This window comes from Pipistrellus kuhlii, unplaced genomic scaffold (genome assembly GCF_014108245.1).
Source record: "Pipistrellus kuhlii isolate mPipKuh1 unplaced genomic scaffold, mPipKuh1.p scaffold_m20_p_2, whole genome shotgun sequence".
NCBI lineage: Eukaryota > Metazoa > Chordata > Mammalia > Chiroptera > Vespertilionidae > Pipistrellus > Pipistrellus kuhlii.
In genome coordinates, this window is record NW_023425515.1 from 22,833,727 (window position 1) to 22,858,847 (window position 25,121).

Here is a 25,121-nt window from a genome sequence, read left to right on the forward strand (position 1 = left end):
GAGTGTCAGCCTGCAGTTGGGTTCGATTCCAATCAAAGGGACATACCACAGTTGCAGACTCCTCCCATGACCAAGCCCTGGTGAAGCCATATGCAGGAGTCATCTAATCTATGTTTCTCTCACATTGATATTTCTCTCTGTCTATCCCTCTCTCTCTAAAAATCAATAGAAAAATATCTTTGGATGAGGATTAAAGAAACGGAGAAAGAACATGTCCAAAGACTGAATTTTGGAACATGGAAACATTCAGAAATGAGAAAAAGAGGAGAAAGACCAACACAAGACTAAGAGTAGGTTCACAAAGGTTAGACACTACCTGGCGATTGCTGGGTTCCCAGGACCCAACAAAAGTAGATGCTTCAATGAGGAGAGAATGAACAAAGTTCAAACACAGGTTAAGTAAGATGACTGATAGATTATTACATGATTTGGTAATGTGGAAATTACTGTTGACAACTTTGAGAATTGTCACCCAATTCAACATGAGGTGAATGGGATAGTGGAATAATTTAAATATAAATTGAGAAAAATAGAAAATTGGTAAAGATAGCTCATTTAGAGAGTTTTGCTGTCAAAAAGACTAGGGAAATGAAATGAGAAAATAACCATTGAACAATGTCTTTATTTTCAAGATAAGAGATATTGCATATTAGTAAAATAATGGGAATGATAGAGAGAAAAATAATGATGGAGGAGAGAAGAAAAAGAATTGTAAAAGCCTAGTTTTTGCATAGTTATGAGTGAATAGACTCTGGAGAATCTAGATAGAGATGAGAGACAGAATACATTTCAAAGAAGGAAGTTTGAGTTCTTTGGTGTGATTTTGATAGGTTGGTGGAAATGATGAGCTGTTTAAGTCTGGGTGCATTGTTTTCAGTGTAAATGCCAGTTTATAACTGAAAATAGGACTGGAGGAGGGATTTTTAAGCTTTGAGGAGAGAAAATATAAATATTCTATAGAAAAATTTTGTGAAATTAATTAGGTAGGGACATTTATTACTAGGCTACATTAAAGATCTTGAGTTTAAGGTCTTTAATTTATTAGTGCTCTCTCTCTCTCTTTCTCTCTCTCTCTCTCTCTCTCTCTCTCTCTCTCTCTCTCTCTGTGTGTGTGTGTGTGTGTGTGTGTGTGTGTGTGTATGTGTGTGTTTACAGGCACATTGAGCTATTTATATTTAGACACAAATAAGGCTGTAATCCTGCAGGAGAGAAGACTGAAAGAAGAGTTCAATCATTGGGTGGATTATTAGTACAAACACTGAAATATTTTAAAATGATTACATGATTTATAATAGAGAGAAGGAAAGCAAGCTAGATGCCAAAATCTCCAGTGAATGAGTAGGATTCACTTGTATTGAGGCAGATGGCTACAGAAATATGGGAAAGTGGAATAGCCGAGTATCATCTGACAGAGTCTGCTTCGGTGAATTGGATTATTCTGAGAGAGAAGGAAGAAATCATGTTTAAAATGGTAATGAGAACTCAGGAAGTTATATATGTACATACAACTCTGTGGTATATGCATGTGAAGGAAAATAATTATTTGAATGAGATGAAGGTGTGAGTAAAAGAATTGCCAGGACCCACCAGCCATCTCTAAAAGTGTGAAGAAAAATGACCAGAAGTTGATACAGCAGTGAAGCTTGGTGTCAGTATGGGAATTCCAGAAGGAGCAATTAAAGGGTATGGAATTTTAGAAAGGTGGAAAGTTGGTTAGTGTTTATTTCAGCATAGTTTATTAAAAGAACACAAATATATTTTTTAAAAAATTAAGTACAAGGTTATAATTATTAATGCCATAAGATGTTTTGTTAGATGTTTTGAATATTTATCTTGATTCATGCACACTCATATGTATATAGGCAGATGGAGAGAAGTTTATTTCTCTTTATATAATTTTGGAGATCTAAATACAGCACAGATGGATGACAAACAAGGACCTGAATCATTAAATACTAAAGGTCATGTACTTTTTTAGTGCTTACTTTGTCAATGTTTTACCTTTTTTTTTTTTTTTTTTTGACAAACTTACTTTTGCCAACTTCAAAAACATCACAAATTTCGCTTGTTTTCTTTTTCTTTTTCTCTTCTAATTTTCTAGGCACTTCTTCTTATTGTGAATTCCAGGCACCTTTTCTTCCTTCCTGACACTGTATATTGATTATTATCCTAGGTCTGTATCTCTTGTCATTCTACATAAAATACTCAGTGATCATACCCAATCCAATTACTTAAATTACCATTTATATGCAAGTTCTTACTCAACCTGTCACCATAGATGTCTCCTATGTCCTTCACACATGTCACACTACTGCCATGGGTGAAGGACCGAACTCAAAAACTTAACCCTGTCCTCCACAAGTACCTAATTCAGCAAAAGGTTCTAGCTAGTCAAGTCAGAACTCTGGATAGCATTTATTGATTTTCCCTTTCTTCTCATACACTTTCTCATACACTTTGTATGTCTAGTGAATCACCATATATATGACTTATATCCATTGAATCTCTCAAATCCATTGTCAGCTTGGTCTTTTTATTCCCAGCATAACCTTGCTAATCTAGGTCATTGTTAATGCTGCCCTGGACCATTGCAACACATCTCCAAATCATTCTTCCTGTCAGTTTTATTGCTCACCTCTACGCCATCCTCTCCCCTGCGCACAGGATGCTCTTACTAAAATTCAAATTTGATAGCATTCTCTGCTGATTTAAACAAGAAAACAAACAGAACAAAATGTTTCCACATGGAAATATAATCCCCAAATAGCTGAGTTTATAAAATTTATGACCTGTTTCTGCATACTTCTCCATATTCATGTCTCCTTACACCTGCCTTCTTACTTTCTCTTGTTATCTCTATCACATTTAGGTCTTTGCAAGCAATATTTTATCTTCCCAAAAGACTCTGATTCATTGAGAAAGATGACCTTCCATAAGAGCCTAGGGCTGGATTGCAGTTCTTCTACATTTTATTCCATAGAATTTAGCCATATTACAGACCTTACCACTCTGTATGGTAATTGCTTATTTGTTTCTCTCTTCCAGCATTAGGTGGTTATCACCTTGATAGAAGGTCTGTGTTTTATTCTGCATTATGTTTTCCACAACACTTAGCATAGTGCCTGACACATAGTTGGATCTCAATATATTTATTTAATGATTAAAATTATAAAATATTATAGAGATGTGGAGTAAACTTTAATATAAAATATTTGTTTTTATAATCATTATTGATGTCCATAATATCAGACAATCCACAAAAGGCCTAGAACTAGATGCCCAAATAAGGATACAGAAGCATCTTTAGTTAATTATGTAGTTTATTTTAATCTGCCTGAATAATAGTCAAAATGATGAATATTGTTCTGTTTGTTCTAATGACGAAATTGGGTTCTTTCCATCTGTTGATTATGGAAAACTCAGTTGTGAAATTAGAAAAAATAGCTTGACAAGAACACTGTAATCTTAGAAACAACTATTAATAACGATGCTATTTCTTTGGCAGGATAGGTTAAATGCATACCTTTTCTTAAAAACAATATTGATACATCATCTTTTTCTTAATAAGTCATGCTTTTTTCCCCCCCATTCGGTTGATGAAATGGAGGAAAACCTCAAGTAGTACGTAATTTTCATTTTTTTTCTTATTTCTGAGATAAATATTACAGAATAACAACAACAAAAAGTTTTGTTAGGTTCTTCACTTTATTCAATTTTCCAGCATCTGGTATATTCTTATAAGTTTAGAAGAAGAATTCTTCAGGTTTAGGTAAATTATAGTTGAATTATCATATTTATGTGCTTATATTTCTGACATCACATAACATTCTTTTTTTCTTTTCCTTCTTTTGGCTGCAATCTCTAAAATAAAGACCTTTTTAAAGTAAAATAATATTTTCTAGAAACTTGTTTGTCTAGTAAGTTTCCTAGAAAACATAATTGAAGTTCTCCCTATCTGATATACAATCATATTTAACACAAAATTATTTCTAGTTGTTTTTTAAATAGTTATCACTGCACAGTACACTGAGATATTTACTTAAAATGATTAAGATAAAAATGATGGGAAATTAAAAAAATATTGATTTTTAGAGAGAAAAAGAGGGAGGTAAAAAGAGAGAGAAACATTTATATGAGAGTGAAACACCCATCAGCTCCCTTCTGCACTCCTCCTACCCGGGACCTAGCCTGCAGCTGGGCAAGTGCCCTGACAGGGAATCAAATGGTGACCTCCTGGTTCATGGGTTTATGCTCAAACACTGAATCACACTGGCTGAGCAATCTATATGTATTTCATAAATTGTTATAAAATTATTCATTTTTATGATGAGAGTGTTATTTGGTATCTAGGTTGTAGAAGACAAAGCTGTTAGAAACTTTTCATTTTCTATACTGTAAAAATGTTTCACCTTTATTTTTCTGTAGGCTATTCAGGGGTTTGAATGGCTAACATAAGAGCAATATAATTAAAAATATTGAATTACCGGTATAAAAATAGCAAAATCTAATTTCCATATGGTTTAAATTTTCAAAAGTTATGAAATATTAAACTTTTACATCAAGACAACACTACTGCCAAATTTTATTGTCCATGGATCTCTTATGTGCCATACTAAATAAAAATTAAATACTTAAAAAACCACTTTTTATTCTTTACATTATTATATAATAAAAATTTAGAATGAATAAGTTGATGTTAAAGATTTATTTTTGACATTCAAGTTGCTTTACAATACGTTGTTTCACATTATGTATGTGCCTATTTAATCTCACATGCATAGTAACTATTTAGATCCACTCTCATATTTAGAATGTGTATCAGTGGTAAGGCATACATGTTTTAAGTATATTCTGCTCTATCTCACACATATTAAAATGTGTTGTTTATAATCCAAGTGTTGCATATTTTCATATTGCAGTACCTCCCAAGGTGAAGTACACAATGTGATACTATACACAGTTCTTTCAAGAGAGATGGTATGGCTTTTATGACTATCAAAATTTTATAATAATAAAAGTTGACTAAACATGTCTAGTAGAGCATAACCCTTATTCAAATTTCCTTAACTATCAAACATTTAAAAAATAGCATCGTCAAGCTAAGCATTATTTTTTTATCATAACTTATTGAAAAATGTCATTATTTTTTGGTCTGTCAAAGAAGTCAGTAACACATTATTAGAATGGTGTTTTATGTTTATGACTCCTAGTAATATTAAAATTGTAATTCTTAATTATTATTCCTATGTTACAGACATTGTATTAATTGCTTTAAATACAATCTTGAGTGGGTGGAAGTGAAAGAGAGTATAGGGGGATAAGTGGTGACGGGGGAAAAAGAAATTAAATACAATTTAAATATAAATAATACATAAATGCATTCTTATTTTTACTCCAATTACAGAAGTTGAGATTTATTCAGGGGACAAAAATAATATGTTTAATGTAGACTATATTCTTGCTTACTGAATTTTTTTAAATAGACATCTGACAGTAAGAATTAGTTTTATTGTCTATAGTTATACTCAATATGAGCTACAAATAATATTCTTCTGAGTTTTGGTTTTCTAGCAGCAGACACAAATTCACAGAGAAAGTTTCATGAAAATGTTTTCTTATTGTCTCTACTCTGGAGAATATGCCTAGCAAAGTATTTTAATATACATTATATATAGTGTCTGGGATAGTTTATTTCTAGTATATATACTTCCTTTACTTGAGTGCTAATATTGCATTTTAAGGGATTCTCTGCAGACTTTGCATAGCTCTATCTATAATAATAAAAGTGTAATATCCAAATCAACCAAAGGACTGAACAGCAGAATGATCATCCGGACGACCTTCCAGATGATCACACTATGACAAACACTGGCGCCAGGCCAGCCAAGGCAGGTGGGAACTGCCATCAATCACCCCATGATCACCCTGTGGAGGGAGGCCCAGGTCACTGCCCAACGGGGCGATAAATCAGGGGGTTCCATGATCGTCCCTAAAGAGGAAGGTCCACGCCACCTTCTGCCAGGTGATCACTGGGGGGCTCCATGGAACTGGGGAACCCGGGTGTGTAGTGGCAGATGCAGACAGCATAAGGCCAAAGCAGGTACAGAAAGGGGATGGGGTTGCAAGGAAGCCAGGGCCGTGAGGCAGCTGGGGCTATGAAGGCCTACCCTTGCACGGATTTCATGCATCGGGCCTCTAGTCACTTTATAATGTTTGTGCCCATTTTGTCCTAGGGTGTGTTGTTTTGTTGTCATCTTTCCACTTTGAAGCTCAATACTGGGACACCGAGCACCACTAGACAAATTGCCCCTGGGAGTAAGGATGCATTGTGTCATCAGCTCTGCTTCAGTGGCCCATCTGGAAAACCAAGTTCTTCTGTTTAAAATTAGTAGTGAGTTTTAGATGTTGGTTTCTTTAGCAGTATTTGAAGCAAGCTGTTAGCTGATATTCCTTTTATTGCTTAAAATGGTTTTCTGTCCTTTAGTATACCGTTACATAAATAACTGGTGTGGTGCTTTTATATAAGACAAACTGTGGTAAGATAAGAAGATAAAACTGAGGTGGAATTTCTGGAAGAACAGAAACATCTGACTCAAAGTTAACACCTGAAAGATTGCAGTTAATGATGGTAGTGATGGTTTCCTCTGATTTTATTTTATTGTTTGTACTTTACTTGTTTTAGGTTAAATTGACTGAAATTTATTTCATGGCAATTATGAATTATGATGTGAAGCTGCTGCAGTAAAATATCAATAGCTAAAATAAATACAATAAGTATTTTTTTTTCAACCAGCCATGGAAACAGTAACTATGTTAAATTTTAATTTGTGCAATATAAAAATACAAGCAATGAAACAATCTTGCTCAAAAGTGGAAGATGTGCCTGGCTGGCATGGCTCAGTGGTTGAGCATAGACCTATGAACCAGGAGGTCATGGTTCGATTCCCGATCAAGGGTACATGCCTGAGTTGCAGGCTCCATCCCCAGTGTGGGGCATGCAGGAGGCAATTGATCAATGCTTCTTTTTCATCATTGATATTTCTATGTCTCTCTCCCTCTTCCTTCCTCTCTGAAATGGTTGGTTATTTCAAAATTCACTTTGATTATATACCAATGAAATTTAAAAGATATATTAATATATAAGTAGAATCTTTTTGATGTTGAAATGATTTATTATATTTTTCTTTTAGATAGTAAATTATCAAATATTTGCATTGATCATTGTACTATATTAACATTTAGATTAGCTTTTGCCTTTCTATTAATCTTTATTTTCTGCAGCTCACTTAACATTTAATGGAAACCCTAACATGCAAGCTGAACTCTGCTAGCCCCAGTCCAGACCCAATCTTGAGAATTATAGCCAGGGCATTAGAAATTCAGGTATTCCTTGAAAACCCCCACTTTCCAATCCCTGCTGACCTGATCCAGTTGTGAAAGTCAACCCAGGTTTGTTGCTGTTTCTTTTTCCTGTTCTTCCCACCAATTGTGGGCCCTTCACTGAATGTTTCTCAGTTTCACTAAACCCTACTCCTAGGGACTATTTTCAGTTCTATGTAGCACATCTGACTTGCAGTTAGAATGACCAGATTTAGATAAATAAAAAAACAAAAACACACCCAGTCAAATGAGAATTTCAACTGAACAAGTAAATTTTTTTTTAGTAAGAATGCTCCATGCAGATTTATGGGACATGCACTAAAATGATTAATAATTAATAATAATAATAATTAATAATAATAAAATTTTGAGCTGATCATCTAATTTAGTTGGCTATTCTGTCCTTTATCTGCTAACCCTACTTTGGTATGTGTCTAGAAATATTTGATGTGTTTTACATATATTTTTTTCATATTTCCATGACAGCTCAGGAAATAGGCTTTAGCACTCCTATACTAAAGATAAAGAAAAAGGAAATTTAATTATTTATTTTCCTATGGATACACAAAAATGTTAATAGAAATGGAGCAAAGTGCATGGAAGATGTACTTGGTTTTCATCAGACCCCAGGTTCAAATTGTACCTCTGGCTTCTACTAATAAATATCTGTGGAAGTTTGAGCAGCTTAAGCTCTTTAAGCCTCAGTATCCTTGTCACCACTTGTTGGTAAGGATCATATTTCCCTAGAGAGCTATCATAATGAAAGGGAAATGCTGGGCACAGAGCCAGTTCCTTAGTGGTTAATAGATTTTTAATTAATATTATTCACACAACACAGTAGGCCTAAAGTGATTAATCCAAAGGCTATTTGGTCAATACATTGTTTATTTTTTAATATTAAATCATGGATATGTTTTTATTGATTTGAGAGAGAGAGAGAGAGAGAGAGAGAGAGAGAGAGAGAGAGAGAGAAATACATCTATGTGAGAGAGAAACACTGATCAGTTTCCTCCTGTACATGTCCCAGTGGGGGATTGAACCCACAGCCTGTGTATATGCCCTGACCAGAATCGAACCAGCCACCTTCTGGTGTATGCCAGCAGTGTTTCCCAAAGTGTGGTACGCATACCCCCAGGAGTACGGGAAGAGTTTGGTGGGGGTACACGTTGCACTGGAGTTTGGTGGGGATATGCACTGCACCTTGCTTAGCTGTGCCTAATTCTATGTTCTCATGAGTACGAGGGGTACTCAGCATTACAAAAATTATAGAAGGGGTACACATATGTCAAAAGTTTGGGAAACACTGGTGTATGGGATAACACTCCAACCAATTGAGTACATCAGCCAGCCCTGGTCAGTACTTTCTTAGGAATATTCTGACTGCACAACAATGTTAAATAATAATAATAATAATAATAATAATAATATTACATTGAATAACTGTATTTGTTGGCTAAATACATCTTTAATAATGATATTATTATTTTGTGCAAATAGTATTACTCAAGGGTTCAGTTATTTTTATTATTACATCTTCACTTTATTTTAACAAATTAATTTTTCTGACATTGCATATTTCCCTGAATGCTAAAGGGCACACAGAAGACACTGCACAGCATGTTACCTGGTGTAAGGTAACTACTTTTACTAGCTCACATATCCTAGGTTTTTCCCCCTCAAACTGCTTGTCTGCTGTTAGTCTCTGACCTCTGGGGGTATTCTAAAATGACTTGCTTCTTGCCTTAGGTCTCAGAATATTGCTGCTTCTAATTTGTCTCCCCAAAAACAAAAGTTTAGTTCTTTAGAATTTATGGCACATGACAAGTCACTAAGTTCCAAATGATAAAATACAACCCTTTATGTGGAATAAATATAGGATGGGCAAAAGTAGGTTTATAGTTGTCAGTACAGGAAACACAGTTTATCCCTGTGTTTTTATTTATTTATTATTACATTTATTATTACTAACCTAACTTTGCCCACCCCTATATATATAAAAAAATATTTCCTGAAAGCCTTTTTTGGTGTTCAAAATATCTGGGTAGTGTTTTTATTTTTCCTTTGTTTCCCATCTCTGGATTTCCTCCGTTTGTGCTCCACAAAATCCAAGTTACTAACAGCCTGCTTTCTAACCAAGCTGCTTGCATTGAATTTAGATGCACTGTTTTCTTAAAATAAAATAAGCGATGGAAGAAAACAGATAGATAATTATAATGCTGACACAAAACTAAATTAGTCACATTAATCAATGTACCAGTCTCATCAGCCCAGAAACCTATTGCAATATTTCCCTACACAAAAGCAAAAACAATCATTTCACTTCAGAGTAAAGCTCTTGGAGAAAGTTGATCCACACTACCATTCCAATCCCTTGCCTCCCATTTTCTTTGGAATATCTATTAAGGTTTTTATTCCCACCAATTCCTTCAAAATATCACATCTTAGACACCAATAACCTTCATATTTCCAACCCGCAGACCTGTATATACAATTTCATATAGTTTTCATTATACTCATTCCATAATTGATAAAGTTATTAGCTCCTTCCTTGAATGTTTTCTTCATTTGCTCTTGGGGAGATATTTTGTCCTAGTTGTTCTTTCAATTTATTGGCTACTTACTTCTGCTGGTTGCTCTTCTCCCTCCTGATGTCTAACCTTGGAGTGCTCAGACACCTGCTCTGTCTACAATCTCCATAGATGATATAATCTTGTCTCCTGGCTCTACATGCCATCTTCAGGCTGTTAAGGTATCAAATTTATCCCTAGTCCCTACCTCTCTCTTGAATTCCAGATGCCAGTGTAGAATAGCTAATACCTCTTTTCTTTCTCTAAGTATCTACAAAGTAGGCACCTTCAACTTAGAATACAATTTTGACTACACAATCCCAACTCTATCTTCCTAAAATCATTCTAATCTCAGGAAATAGCACTCCTGTTCTTCGGGTAGCTCAGGTCAAAACCCTTGGAAGCATCCTTATCTCTACTTATCTAGTATTATCCCACATCCAATCTACCAGCAAATATGTTGGTTCAAAGTATATCCTGAATCTGACCATTTCTTTCCACTTAAACAAAATGCAAGACCCAATTATTTTTCATCTGATTCCTTTACGGCCTCCTCGCTCTTCTTTCTTTTCCCCATTATTTATCTACTTATCAGAGAGATGCTTATAAAATTGACTCAAATTGTGAATCTCAACCACCCAATTTTTTTCATGGCTTACTATTTCACTTAGAGTGGATTCCAAGGACTTATTATGCTTCAGATTATATATATTTTGGCCCTGTATACTTCTCTAACTTTATCGTCTACCCGCACTTTGATATTGTAAGTATTTAATACTTATGCGTGTCCTTGATGTTTTCTCTTCTGAGAAAATATCCCCAAGATATCCACATGATGGCTTTCTCACAGATATCCAGAGTTCCACATGTGCCAAACACAAGGCCCGCGGGCCAAATCCGTCCCGCCAGGCCTTGCAATGTGGCCCGCACCGTGCTGTCATCACTGCACTCCGCTGCGTTTCCATCACAATGACAGTTTATGACTGTTCAGTAAACCATTCGGCCCGCGATTTAGGCTGGATTTTAGATTTTGGCCCCTTCTCTGATTGAATTCGACAACCCTAGAACTTTAAACGGTCACTCTGCTCTAATATAACTTTGTCAAAGACTTTTCATGACCACCCTGCAAGTGATATCATATTCCACTCACATCATGCTCTATGCCCCTAACTATGCTTACTATTTTTAGAGCTCTGATCATTATAAAATATGTATATGCTTATTGTCTTTTTCCTGCTATTAGATTGTAAAGCCCAGGAAGGTAGAGATTTTCTATGTGTTTCTCCTCAATGTTTTCCTTCTTTTGTTTTTTCTTTTCTCCATCTGTATTTTTATTACTACTATATTCCCATCTCCTAGGTAATGCTTGGCGCATATAGGTGTTCAGTATATTTTTTGAATGAATTAAATGGAAGGATGAATTATCAAACTGCCATAATACATGATCCATCCACATTAAAAAAATAACTTGTGATTGCCAAAACTATATCAAAATGTAGATTTTTTATTTTAAGGAGTTTGATAAAATATGTAATTGTTCATATATCCAGAAACATCAATATTATAGATGTAAGCAAAATGTGAAAACTAACACATGTGACATTAGGTTATTGTTTTGGTTTGAAATTGATTATTAAATAAAATATATTTTAATTAATATTTTAACTCATAAAATAAGTATTATTTGATATCGATTCTTTCAGACTGATACACCAACAATAATTAATTTAATTTGTATAAGATATTCACTTGCTTTTACATAACAGACATCTGTGGACAAGTTAACATTAACATACCAATAGGTTAATACTTTATCATAATAGGAAGAAGTCCAGGCACTATATTAACATATAGAAAATAAAAAGAGGGTGCAGTTATACCTTTTATCATTCTAACCTCGAGTGTTATTGACTAGGAAGGCAAACTGAAGCAAAATAATTTCTTGGAATTCCTCAATCTGACCAAACACATTTTAGTTTGAAACAATAAAAACATGTTATTTGATACAGTAAAAGTATTTAGTCAGCGCATTTTGTTCTTTGTGAAATTTGAAGTTATTTGTTTCTGACAAGTCTTTAAAGCATTACATTTTTACTGTGCTTTTAATAAAAAAATAATTGATTAATTAATTCTACGTGTAATGCCCGACTTAAGATTTACAAATGGTATAGTTTTCCCAAGTACAGAAGACACTTGAAGAAGAGAACAAATTATATTATTTCCAAGTATATGGGCCCAATAAGCAGGATTTTCCATTTTTTAATGAGCACCCTTATACTACAAAAACATTAGTTGTCACCCTCTTCAATGTGATAGAGTATTTTGAAGCACTTAGTCAAACATATTTTAGTTTTATAGCTATTTCATAGATGTAGCCCTTTGGGGATCTGGCTTCTTCTCCTTCCACTGTCACTAATGGTAAACTATTGCTGCACTCTGAAATGGTTTTGCAAGTGATCTTATGTAGACTTTAAATTGTCCCATAGTGTAATTCTTCCTTTTCTAATAAATTACACTAATGCATATATGTTTGGTTTTGTTTATTTTTTACCTACATTTCTATTTTATCTGGTAAACTATAAGTACTTTAACAGAAACACTCAAGCTAACATTAATTGTTTCACTTCTTGTAAAATAATTCTTCACCTATTTCCTAAGGGGGAGTGAAAAGACTTGAAGTAATAGAACATTAATGTCATTGTGACAGCGATAAAATAAATCCAAAGGGATTTGAACCCTCGCCCTTTTGCAAAGTCATCAAAATGTCCCAGCTAGGTTAATTATGATAATGTACCACAATAATTATAGAACCAGAGGGTAAGGATTTTTTTCTTTACTGTAGAAACTACATGAATTATTAGTTGCCAGAAAATGTAATTATAAGCCTGATAAGAATTGGACCTGATAAGAATTGGACTAGAAGGGCCAGATAACAGACTTTCTCACACTTAAACTTCTGTCAATATGTCATGATGTCTAATTTTAGTCTGTTCTATATCCTTACCTCTGTACCATTACCCAGGTATCAGAGTGCTAACATGTTAAAATTATAAGTTTGCAACCAAGTGCATTTCCTAAGTATACTTAATGAGTGCTTTCAGTAATTCATAGTGAAAGCACACTGGTAAGTGGATAATACAAGGAAATAAAAATTAATAATCTTGCGTCATAGTTAATCTTTGTTCTTTCACCTATTAGCTCCAATTCCCTTTACTTCTATGGACCACACTTTCCTTCTCTAAAAAAGTGTTACATAATGTCATCATTTCAGCATTTTTCTTATTCTAATAGAAGCCATATATTTTGTACTTCATTAGTATAATGGTACCATTTGTGTTAAAAATACCTTTAACTCCGATTTTTTTAGTATGCTTAAGAAATCCTTATTAAAAAATGTATTGTCATGAAGTACTAAAATATTTTGTTTAAGTTGAAAAATATACTAATAATAGGTTCAAGTGGAACTTGAAAATTAATTTTTTGGTGAAGGGATTTGCATGAAATCTATATAATGTTACAGGCACATGCAAAATTTCTATACAGATATTTAGCAAAAGAAGCCTTAGGTCTCCACTTTCTTTTTGAATTTTCTGAGTTTGTCTATTGCCTTTTGGAAACATAAAATATTTCTAGAAAAGAAAAATCAAGGAATATACAAAGGAAATACAAATAAATAATTTCAAAAATAAGTGGGGTTAAAACATTGTTTAATTGATTACTTTATTATTTGTGTCATATATAACTAAACAAGATAGATATACCATTTCTAGTGGTATAATGAAGTCATGGTAATGTACATGAACCAGCCATCCCTCAGTGTGTGTGTGTGTGTGTGTGTGTGTGTGTGTGTGTGTCTAAATATATTTCCCAAATAATTCAAATCAGAAAATTCATTGCCCTAGAAATATGAAAAATACGTAATTTTTAGTAATTACTAATTTACTATACAGAAAAATGCTTATTTTTAAATGGTCTCAATTATTTCAGTAAAATCTTGTGCACTAAGAAATGATGGCTTTGCATTTAGTGTAATAACAGCTGCTGACAGGTACAAAAATCAGGAACTGTTTTATTTTTTGGAACTGAAATCTTAACACATTTTTGTTTCCTTTTAATAAATCGTTTCTTTTGTGGAAAAGTTCATTTCAATGTAAATGAATAAATTAAAAAAAATAAATTACATGAAAATTGCAGCAGGAATGATGCTGTGAAGTTACTTACAAGTACTTTAATTTTTTTTGTTTTCAGGATATTAAAGTAGTATAAAATAAAAGTGGCGTGTCATAGCATTTATTTCTGATCAAAGCATGTTAGAAAACAGTAAATATTTTAGAGGGGCTCTATAGAGATGAATTATCACCAGAAGAACAAACACAGAAGCATGAGGATTGCCTCAATTTTGCACCTTACTTCTATTTCTTTGAAAACATAATTGTTTAATTTGTTAAGCCTGAAAGTTAAACAATTATACAATATAAAAATAGATTGAGGTAGTTTGTACTTAGTAGAGGAAAAATTGAGTATTTTTATGAGAAAAAAAAACAAAACAAAACACCAATTTCCTGTCATTAATAAAGTATATTTCAGTATGTCAGTTAGGGAAGAATATTTATATCCCCATTTTACAGATAAGAAAAATGTAGGAAATTTTAATAACTTTCCTAAAATTACCATAATGATAAAAGGTTAATATGCAAATAGTTGTCACACTGTGACTCCATCAGGACCCATCAGCAGGGATCTGAGGCTGCATGGAGCCAGGCCGGGGTGGGGGACATACGGCTGTGCCCCCTACCCCAGAGGGGCTTGACAGGTTACCTGAGGCCGCACCTCTCAGTGCCCCTCACCCGGCAGGGTGGGATGGGGGTGGGACTGGCCGGGTCTGAGTCTCACCCAATGGAGGTGGGACTGGCTGGGTCTCTGTCTGGCATGATTTCGAGGCATGCGGGATTGGTCAGGGACTTGACTCTGGGTCTCGTGATGCATCCCAGACTCTGACAGGAAGGATATTTTATATACATTTTACTAATTTTCTTTCATCTCTGACACTTCTAATATAGAGAAAAGGCAAATAGCAATATTAAAATATTTCCTCTAATTAATTCCCTTTTAATGTGCATGAATTTCATGCACCGGGCTACTAATATAACTATAGAAAGATTAACATTGGACATAAAATGGTAATTACATATGAAAGAAAGACTGTGTATCTGAAAATGTCTACCCTTGAAGTAGTCCAAGAGGCACTCTGGATATAGCACTCAGAGAAGATAGAGCAAACAGAAGATGCTTGACAACAGTAGAAGATATTCAGAGGGGTCCTGGAATAATATCTTTCTCTGTCTCACATGATGCTCTCATTGGATTTTGGCTTATTTTCTGTCTTTAGCTGTTCTGGTTTCACTGATAAATTAAGTTTGATTTTATCAGCTTCTGTATCACTGAGGTAGTTCTGAAAGGATGTCATTAAGTGCTACTAAATTGAATTTGATGTTCACCAAATTATTGGTTGGATGAATAACTGATGGTATTGTCATATTGCTATTTCAGCCTGTAATACTATAGGATATCAGAAGTAATGCACATATGGACCTGTGTGTTATTTGGGTAAGATTTTAAGTACACTTTCTGAGATGGAATTGAGGTCAAAGCAGGAACAATCAAAATACACAGAGGCTCTATTTCTAATTAACAGATGTCTAATTTATATCACAGCTTCTATTTTGTAAGTAATCTCCAACACTGCAACTAAAGTTAGCAAATTTGAACACCATTTAATGTTACCACAAAATAATGTTCTCTTTATTTTTGGCAAGAAGTCAAATTAAAAGCGTTTTTAAATACAGTCAAACATTGGTTCTTGCATGTCTCCCATATTGAACAACTTGGTTCTTGCTTAATATGTTCATGGAAATGGGTGGGATGTTTTGTTTGTCAAACAAAACTTTGGTTCTGGACTACAACCCTTTTATATTGATACCTGTATGATCAGTCATACCTCTCTCAGGTGCAAACAAAGGAGAGAGCACGCAAGTATTAATTTTCTGCTAACCCTCACATTGCTAACATCTCAGGAAATGGTGCTGTGGATATGTTTGTGTATTTTTTTCTTTTGTTGTTTCTTCTTATTATTAAATACATACAATAAGAAGGTTAATGATAGTAGCAAAGTGAAACGTATGTTATATATTTGACATTATTTAAGGAGAATAATTTATTAACACATTTTATAAACTGTAAACTTGAAAACTAATTTTTTTTCTGAATGATAATTGTAACTGCTGGTTCTACTTTTTTACTTTCTTAATGTATCATATTTGGTTAAAGTGGAAGTAGAACTCTTCTTCTTATTGACATTTAGAATGAATAATTCTTCGTTGTGGAGCTGTCCTATGCATTATAAGGTGTTCAGCAACTTCCCTGGTCTTCACCTTAGCAGCAACTACATTCCCGGTAATAACACTCAAAAACCATTCTAGACATTATTCTCTGGACTGAGAACCACAGAGTTAGATTTCTAAATCTAACACTTTTTAAGAATATATTTTGATTAATTCCAGAGAGAAAGGTAGAGAGGGAGAGAGAGATAGAAACATCAATGATGAGAGAGAACCATTGATCAGTTGCCTCCTGCACATCCCGTAATGGGGATCGAGCCCATAACCATGGCATGTGCCCTTAACCTGAATCAAACTTGGGACCCTTCAGTATGCAGGCTAACATTCTATCCACTGAAACAAACAGCTAGGGCTCTAAATCTAACACTTAACTAACTTTGTTTCCATTGGAGTTTATTTAACCATTCTAGGCTTCCATATTTGTTATAAGTATGCTTTGAAAAAAGATAATGTACACCAGGAAATTAACATTGTGTTTTCCATGATGTCAACTCTAAAGGAATATGAATCTATGCTGAACTATGTAAATATATACTGTAAAGAAACTCATCAACTAACATGATATCTTGTTATGGCTAAAATACCTTTACAGTTTACTTTAATCTTTTGGCTTATAATCTTACTTAGATGAATTTAGCATAATAATTAAAATGTGTCAACCTTCATTTATTTCCCATTAAGATACGTTAATCATAGAAGGAGATGAGGATTAAGCAATCTAATTTATTGTGTCAAAGAGTCTACTCTCTGATCTGCCACTATCTGAGTGCCATACACAAGATATTTGCCACATTTGCTATGTAGTGTTCTCCATTCTGACATGAGCAAATATAAAGTCCTTAATGAGTTCAACATGCAAAATATAAAGTCCTTTAGAAATTATAAGAATCAATAATTTTAAGAAATCCTCCTTAAATTATTTTTATCTCTAAATTATAAGATGTAATTAAAGACACATTTAATGATGTTTTATAGAATATAGCCTTTAGATGAGAGCTGAATAAGATATTTAGTAATTCAGATCTAGAAATAAGATGATCCTTCTAAAACAGAAATTTAAGTTGATGTTGAGAAGGCATAAGATATTGCACATCAATATATTGCACAACCTGCCTGGCCCAAGTGGCTCAGTGGTTGAGTGTAGATCTATGAACCAGGAGGTCATGGTTCCATTCCCAGTCAAGGAACATGTGATGGTTGGGGACTTGATCCCCAGTGTGGGGTGTGCAGGAGATGCACAATCAATGATTCTTGCTCATCATTGATGTTTCTATCTCTCTCTTAAATCAATAAAATATATTAAAAATATATTGCACAATTTTAAATAGTATAGTTGTCCATGTACCTCATACAAACTTTATATTTCTTATTCATACTAGCCTTTAGAGGTTCTCGTTCAACCATTAACTACATATTGGTTAAGTATATATACCCAAATCAGTACTTTAATGAGTATCCAATATAACCACCTTCCCCCCCCAAGCAGCTCTTTAGTCCAGATTAGGAGGTTCAGGATACAATGAAAAATAGTAAATGGACAAGGCACAGTCAATAATTTCTATGAGAGTGAAAAGGTAGTTTGAAGCAATTACAACTCAAGGAATTAAAGATCTGCTTAATGAATCATGCAGATTCTGATGACCTTACAAAATATAGTAGGGCTTGTATCATTTAAAAGGGTAGGAATAGATGTCCTAAACAAGGTGTATAGCAAGAACAAGGCTAAGCTTGAAATCTTTGGCATTCATGAGATATCTGTCCTAGCAAGCAGCCAGGTATTGTTGGGGAAAATGATTGGCAGCAAGATTAGAAAGGCCTCTAATACCAGGTGGAAGAATTTTAACTTTATACACAGTGGATCAGTATCAATCTTTTAGAATTACATCATACTAGTATTTTGTAACGTGGAGTAAAATAAATTTCAAATGGGAATTGGAAAATAAAACCTGAATGATATTTTGATCAACATTCCTTTTAATATAAGACAGCATCACAGATTGAATCAATGCATCAGTTAATTGGTGAGTTTCTATAAGCACTACTTTTTAAAATAGACTTCCAAATTTCTACCTTTTAGCATTCTAATTCATATAATGTATTCCACTGTATAAAATTCATTTTTTGTTTTACAAATGCAGTTATGAAAAAAGCCTTATTTTTCTATACACATACATTTTTGTTATATTTAGAAAATATATTAGAATATACATACAAACAGATTATTTTTCCGGACTCTTGAAGACATACTACACTATTTGTAACATATAAGGTAAAATATGTTATTTGGTAAGTTTTCTGATGATTTTAACCAGCCATATGACTACTTGAGCGGAAAATGGCTTAGAAACACATGAGGAGCTTTGTAGCTTCTGTCCAGCACATGTCACCTAAAAGTCATGAGCAAACCTATTAGGGGAAAACTTCCATCAAATGGAAAACTGTACTCTAATGATCAACCCCATCACCATCTTGCTTTTGGTTTCCCTATGCAGGTGCATGTTTCTTTGTTATTGGGTACCACTGTTACCATGCTTAAGAGAGTGAAAAGATACATTTCTACTCTTTTCCAAACCTGTGAACATTAAGAACTTTCAGGTTGAAAGATATGGTCACAGTTCTTAAGCTATATATCTATTTCCATACAAACTCTGGCTGAGACGGCTAAAGTACTCTGTGGTATTTTGGAAACATTATCAAAAAATATTTTTCATAAAAGTTATTTGATGATCTCTTTTAGGCATGCTAATCTAAGGAATTGAAATTCACTACATAGTAAAATACAAAATCAGCTAAAGTACAAATAGAATAAATACTTAAAATGTTTCTGTGCTTTTAATGCAGTCTACACCAAGCACAGCTCAGCAGAACAAAACAAAACAAAACAAAATAAGGACAATTTCAACAATGGTCACTTACCCATATTTTGCAAAATTTGCCCATTGTTTCATTATGGATCTACTCAAAATTTCTTCAGCTTTTGTGTAATTTGCTCTTCTTTCCAGAGGTAAACCAAAGACAAATTCAATTTCATAACCATGCATCACTCCCATCCATTCAGGCCAAGGAAGTTTGGAGGATCGGTGTTCAAAATAATAGAAAAAGGCTTTATTTCCCAAATCTGAGAACTTTTTAGTGAACTCCAAGGCAGGGCAGATGAAATTGTAATCCCCAACCACATCATCCAAGGCCTCACGGTAGCTTTCAGCTCTTTGATCATCTAACCAGTCCATGTAATGGAAAAGGATGGAGTCCCTTCCAAATTCACTCACTCCTCGAAAAAATATTTTTAGACTTTCTTGAAATCCTTTTCTAGTAATGATACTGTCGTTATCTTTGCTGAAACCAGGGGCACCGTATACTAAAAACGCTGTCCCTTCATCTTTATTCACACCCACCAAGATCTGGGTTTTCTTAAACTGTCCAAGCCGGAGTAGTGTGTCTGGCATGTCAGTGAGGAAATCACCATCCACAGTTGGGCCAAAATTCACTGACAAGAGAGTATCATAGGGGACAACAAATACTTCGTTCAGAAGAATTTCCTGGGGGCCTTTATTCCGAAGGCATTTGATGATCTCAGTCTCATTGTCTCCAAAGCAACCAACAAATTTAGCTAAGGTCAATGTTCTGTTCTTAGCTTCATCAGGGGATATTACTGCCCAAGGAGCATTAGAAGACCCACTTTGCAAAATTGCTCTGGTAAACAATGGGTGGCTTTTAGGGGAAAATAAGTGAAGGCTAACTGAAGCTGCCCCTGCACTTTCTCCAAAGAGAGTTACACTTTTAGGATTTCCACCAAAGGCTGCTATATTTTTTTGGACCCACTGAAGTGCCAGCTGTTGGTCAAACAAGCCCATGTTCCCTGGTGCCTCTGAATTCCCTGGTAAAGCTAAAAATCCTAGGGCACCCACCCTGTAGTTCATGGAAACGACAATAACTCTCTCAACTCGTGCCAGAAACTTGCCATCATAAACAGGTAAAGATGATGTTCCAGTTTGATAACCACCCCCGTAGATCCACACCATTACAGTAGCATTTTTTGGTTTGGGTACTGGAGTCCATACATTCAGATATAGACAGTCTTCACTCAGGTCAGTATTTGGATTCCACATCTCTGATCCAAGGAAGCCTGGAAAACTTTGATCTATGTTCTGATAGCAAGAGTTTGCATATTTTGTGGCATTCCAAATATCGGACCACTTGGTCAAGGATTGTGGCTTTTTGAACCGAAGTCTACCAAGAGGTGGCTGCGCATAGGGAATTCCAAGAAAGGCTGTGACTGTGCCGCCAAGAACTGGCAAGTTCATCCCTCTGACTTTGCCGTTCTTGGTTGTAATGATGATGTCTTCTTCAGTGTGTGATTTCCCAATAAGCACCCAGAGCAGAAGAAACATCCAAAGAAGTTGGCTGCATATGATTGTACCCTTGCTCCGCATATTGGTTTCTGAAAGAGAGGTAAGTAGGAAGCTTTAGCAGCCTTATGCATCTGGAATTATGTTTTTTTTTTATAATAACAAACTAAAATGTAGTAGTTTTAATTAATCATACAAACGGTGAAAACTAATAAATCTTGGACCACTATAAAATTTTATGTAAAAACACACACACACACATAGGAAACAGTTGGAAATATTTTAGTTTTCCATTTCAAAAACAAATAGTGGAATGAAAAGTAGACACTATTGCATTTTAAAAAATTCATTATCAAATGTTTGCAAGGAAGATTTAGTGTTTTATAGGGGATATTTATTTTAAGCATGTATGTTTACTTCTTACCATATACAGCCCCACCATAAGTGGCAGCATATTTATTACAGATGAAATTCTACCTTGTTAGAGGAGAAAATACAAGCCCATGTAGTCTCTGAAATATGTACATATCCATGCATGTTGGTTCTTGACAGAACTGTGAAGTAGGTTAAGAAGCTTTAAGGAACCTTAGTCTTTTACTGTTATTTTCAATTTCTATGATCCCTTCTGTGGTCCTTTTTTGCTTAGTGGATTCTTCCTCCATTCAAGCTCAGTCTATGCTCAGAAGATATTTTGGACAATCTATTCATTGACTGTTAGCTAACATAAAATAGTTGCATTTTTATCCTATGCAGTATGAAAACTAACAAATCTGTTACCCTTATATGACCTATATAAGAAAAATTGGAGTTCTATGGATATAGTAGAGGACTGGTGCACAAATTAGTGAACCAATAGGCTCCCTTGATGGGATCAGGCTGAAACTTGCTCCCCAACAACCCCCGAGATGTCCCAGGTAGTGAGAGGGCACAGGCCAAACCAAGGGACACAACTGGTGCAAGATCAGGGCCAGGAAATGATGCAGAAGGTTGGCCAGCTAGAGAGGGACCATAGGAAGGCTCAAAGGTGTGTCTAGCCCATCTTGCTCAGTCTCAATCATCCAGATCCCAGCAGCAAGCTAACTTACCAGCACTTGCCCCCTGGTGATTAGTGCACATCATAGTGAGTGGCCTTAGCATATTACTCTTTGATTGGTTGAACGGACTAACAGATGACCAAATACTTAGCATATTAGGCTTTTATTATGTAGGATACCAATTAATTTCTCTGATAGTAAATGATCAGGAGGTCTCCTCCACCTAAATTATGATGTAAATGGAGAGAACCAGTTGTTAATAATATAGCTCATGGGAGAAGATGCTGATTTAGAATAAACTTTATTCTCAAGTATTATTCAATGCATATATGTTAATTTGATTTATTAAAGAATGTATGACTAGTGAGGTTAAATGTGTTAGCATGGTCAATATAATTCTAATTCACTGAACTTCAGGTTACCTATTGGAGAATGTTTCATACTATATTCTTAAATCTAAATCTTAATATTAAAATATGCATTTGTCCACATAATCAATGTTAGTATAAGCAAATATTTTATATATGGCTGCAGTAATTTATTTAAATAAGAATTATTTTGTCTTTTCATAATCTGTTGTCAAACTTTACTTGTTGCTCTGTACTTTTATGATTAAGAGATTCATATTTTTGATATATGCCATCACATGATTAAACATTCTAAAGATAAATAATTGAAGGTGGCTATGAAAATGTTATCTATAGCTCTAAATTTTATTAATAATTAAAATATTCAATAAAACACCATCATGCTTCTCTTATTAATGCTGGTACAAATTGACTACTATCATATTAAATAACCTCTTTGAACACTAAGAATACTTAACATGTTTATCATAAAAACTGGGGTGAATTTTCATCCTAAGTACAACTAACTATCTGAATTTAGATCAGGTAACTTATTGTAATATTGTATAACACTTGAAAGAAAGGCAGGAATTATTGTTTGAAACTACAAAAGAAAATGAATGATGGGAGTGAAAAGGGGAGGAAATCTGAAAGGTAAATACGTAGTATTCAAAGTTTGTCAAATGCTCCAGGATATAAAAATCTACTGAAAATTTTGAGAAAACATTAAAAACTTAAAAAAAAAAAATAACTTTCAACATAAAAAGGTAAAAAGAAATTTTCTTCATTTTGCATTTTTAATTCAATTTTGAAAGTAGTATCAGAATTCCTTCACCAATTTTCAAAAGAAAATTGTAATGTTATAGAAGATGTGGGTGTTAGAAAATGATTGCTATAAAGAGCAATATATTTACCCACATATGTTCCATAATTGAATATCAACCAAATTTTCAAAATAATTGGCCAGCTAAGGACTTCTTAAAGAACGGACAAGCAGATATTGATAATTCTTTGTTCTGAGTATAATTTCCCAGTATGTTAAAATAGTTATAATAAAATATATATTTCTTTATAAAAATAGTAGATCTTAAAATAGTGGGAAAACAGCTACTTGGATAATATGATGCAACACATGCACTGCTAAAATGAATTTGGTCAAGTTAAAACAACTAAGCCTTTATACCAAACCTAGAAAGCTCGTTTTGTTGTAGGATAAGTGAAGTGTGGAACTGAGGAAGTCTATTTATAAATAGACCATACCACTGTCTTTCAGAGATTCTTCAGATATGCATGAGGTACTAAAAGGATGTATGCAGATAGAAGAATCTTTATTAGGTGTCAGCAACATAAGATCTGTTCCTGTCCTCAGTCAGGAAGAACATTCACAAAGTTTTCATTGTGGAAATAGTTTGAACGTTTAATATTAGAGAGATATCTTGAGTCTCTTTGAAAGGTGAATCTGCTTTTAGGTTGACATCTATTCAATTATAATTCTCTTACAATTAAAGAAGCAGGACATTATAAACAAACAGTAACAGCACATCTAGGAGAATGAAACAGAACTTCGTAAATCTGATAGAAAATTTATTTGGATCCTAAAGGCCATGTTACTTCCAAATCACAGGGCTTCTAAACATTACCATTTAAAGGATAAAGCCACTCCCTAGAAGTTCTTGCTCATCCTTAAAAAGGTAGCTATACAGGTGAACTACAGTTTATATTATGGAAGGCATTACACAGGCTAGTAATAGTAGTTCCTAATTGAACTTATTATCATGCATTATATTCATAAGCATTTGGAAAGCATACTATAAAATCTAAAAAATAATAATAATAATACAAATAGAACTCATAAACAATCATTTTTTTCATATTTAGTTTGCTTTAATCATTCATACAATTTACACTTAATCGTAATCTTCTGGTGAAACAAATACTGACATCATCAAAGTCAAGGTAAATTTACAAGATTAGAATATGGGCAAAGTCCATATTTGCTTAAAGTCTCTGAAGTAATAAAAATCATAGTAACTATAAAACATGTTGCTATAATGTACACACATATTGAAAGAGAACAAATAAGGAAAAGGGGACAACATTTTGTAAATCAAATTAGAAAACAGATTTTCCTTTCAGCTATAAGAAACTTAAACCTTTCCTTTGCCAATTGATATTGGTAAAGTTCCAGATGGTAAAGTGTTGATTAAGAAAAGTACCCTGTCATGCCAGACAATAAGAGACCTATTCTTTTCATGAAACTTGGAAAAATAGAGTAAAACTAATCTAAAACCACGTGCATTTTTTTTCTTTTTCACTATTTTAAGAAGAAATTCACTAAAACAGTGTTTTTAAGGGTAAAATAGCATAAAACACTTTTGCTTGGGGAGTGCACTAAGAACCTACACAATGACTCCACAAGTGCTACGATTCTTTATCCAAAGTTAAATAAACTCACTATTTCCTCAGCAGTTAAAGGGACTCAGTCTGTGTTCCCTGAATAATATACAGAGTTGATACAGGTGCCTGCTCACTTGTCGTTTTTTTTTTTTTGTTTTTTTTTTTTTTTGGCAATGACTGACCCCCCACAGAGCACCCAAGAGGCACAGTAAACACGTGAAGGGCTCAGGATCCCGCTACAGAGTGAGTTTCACAGAAAACTTGCATCTCTCTACAAAGATGTAAATTCAGAGCAACTTACCCGACTCTCTCCAACAAAAGATGATAAAGTTTGCAAGGCGTGGAAATCACGTATTACTTCAGGGAAATGCAGCAGGCAGCTGCTGCTCCAGCCTGCAAATTGGACTGCACTGACATTACAATCAACTGTTACTGACAAAGCTCGCGAGACTTGGCAGCAGCAACCAGCCCTGGAAGCAGCCAATCTTTACTTTCTGACATCTGTTCAGAGGCTAATGGTATGAATGCAATCGTGATCCATTTACAAAAATATTACCGGAATCATGGCTTAAGATTGCAGGCACTCAGCTAAGACGGAAGAAATAAAGAAATAGAAGCTTCTTTAGAAGAAGCTGAAAATGAACAGAAA

The 25,121-nt window shown here is 34.2% G+C and overlaps 1 protein-coding gene and 1 long non-coding RNA gene across 5 annotated transcripts in view; both read right to left on the reverse strand.

Moving 5' to 3' along the window:
- BCHE (butyrylcholinesterase) overlaps positions 1-24,916 on the reverse strand; it is a 57,968-nt gene extending 33,052 nt beyond the window's left edge. For all 4 annotated transcript variants that reach the window (XM_045583653.1, XM_036446223.2, XM_036446225.2 and 1 more), the window contains exons 1-2: positions 24,774-24,916; positions 19,262-20,786 (exon numbers count right to left, since the gene is read on the reverse strand). In XM_045583653.1, coding sequence (XP_045439609.1) covers positions 19,262-20,778 — 1,517 coding nt within the window. In that variant the 5' untranslated portion in view covers positions 20,779-20,786; positions 24,774-24,916. The remainder of the gene's footprint in view (positions 1-19,261; positions 20,787-24,773) is intronic.
- On the reverse strand, positions 1,407-16,084 carry LOC118723669. The gene is made up of 4 exons (XR_004989342.1): positions 16,000-16,084; positions 6,529-6,531; positions 2,997-3,009; positions 1,407-1,418 (listed from the first exon to the last, which is right to left on the reverse strand). It is a non-coding gene; the product is annotated as an uncharacterized LOC118723669 (long non-coding RNA).
- Positions 24,917-25,121: the final 205 nt, after the last annotated feature.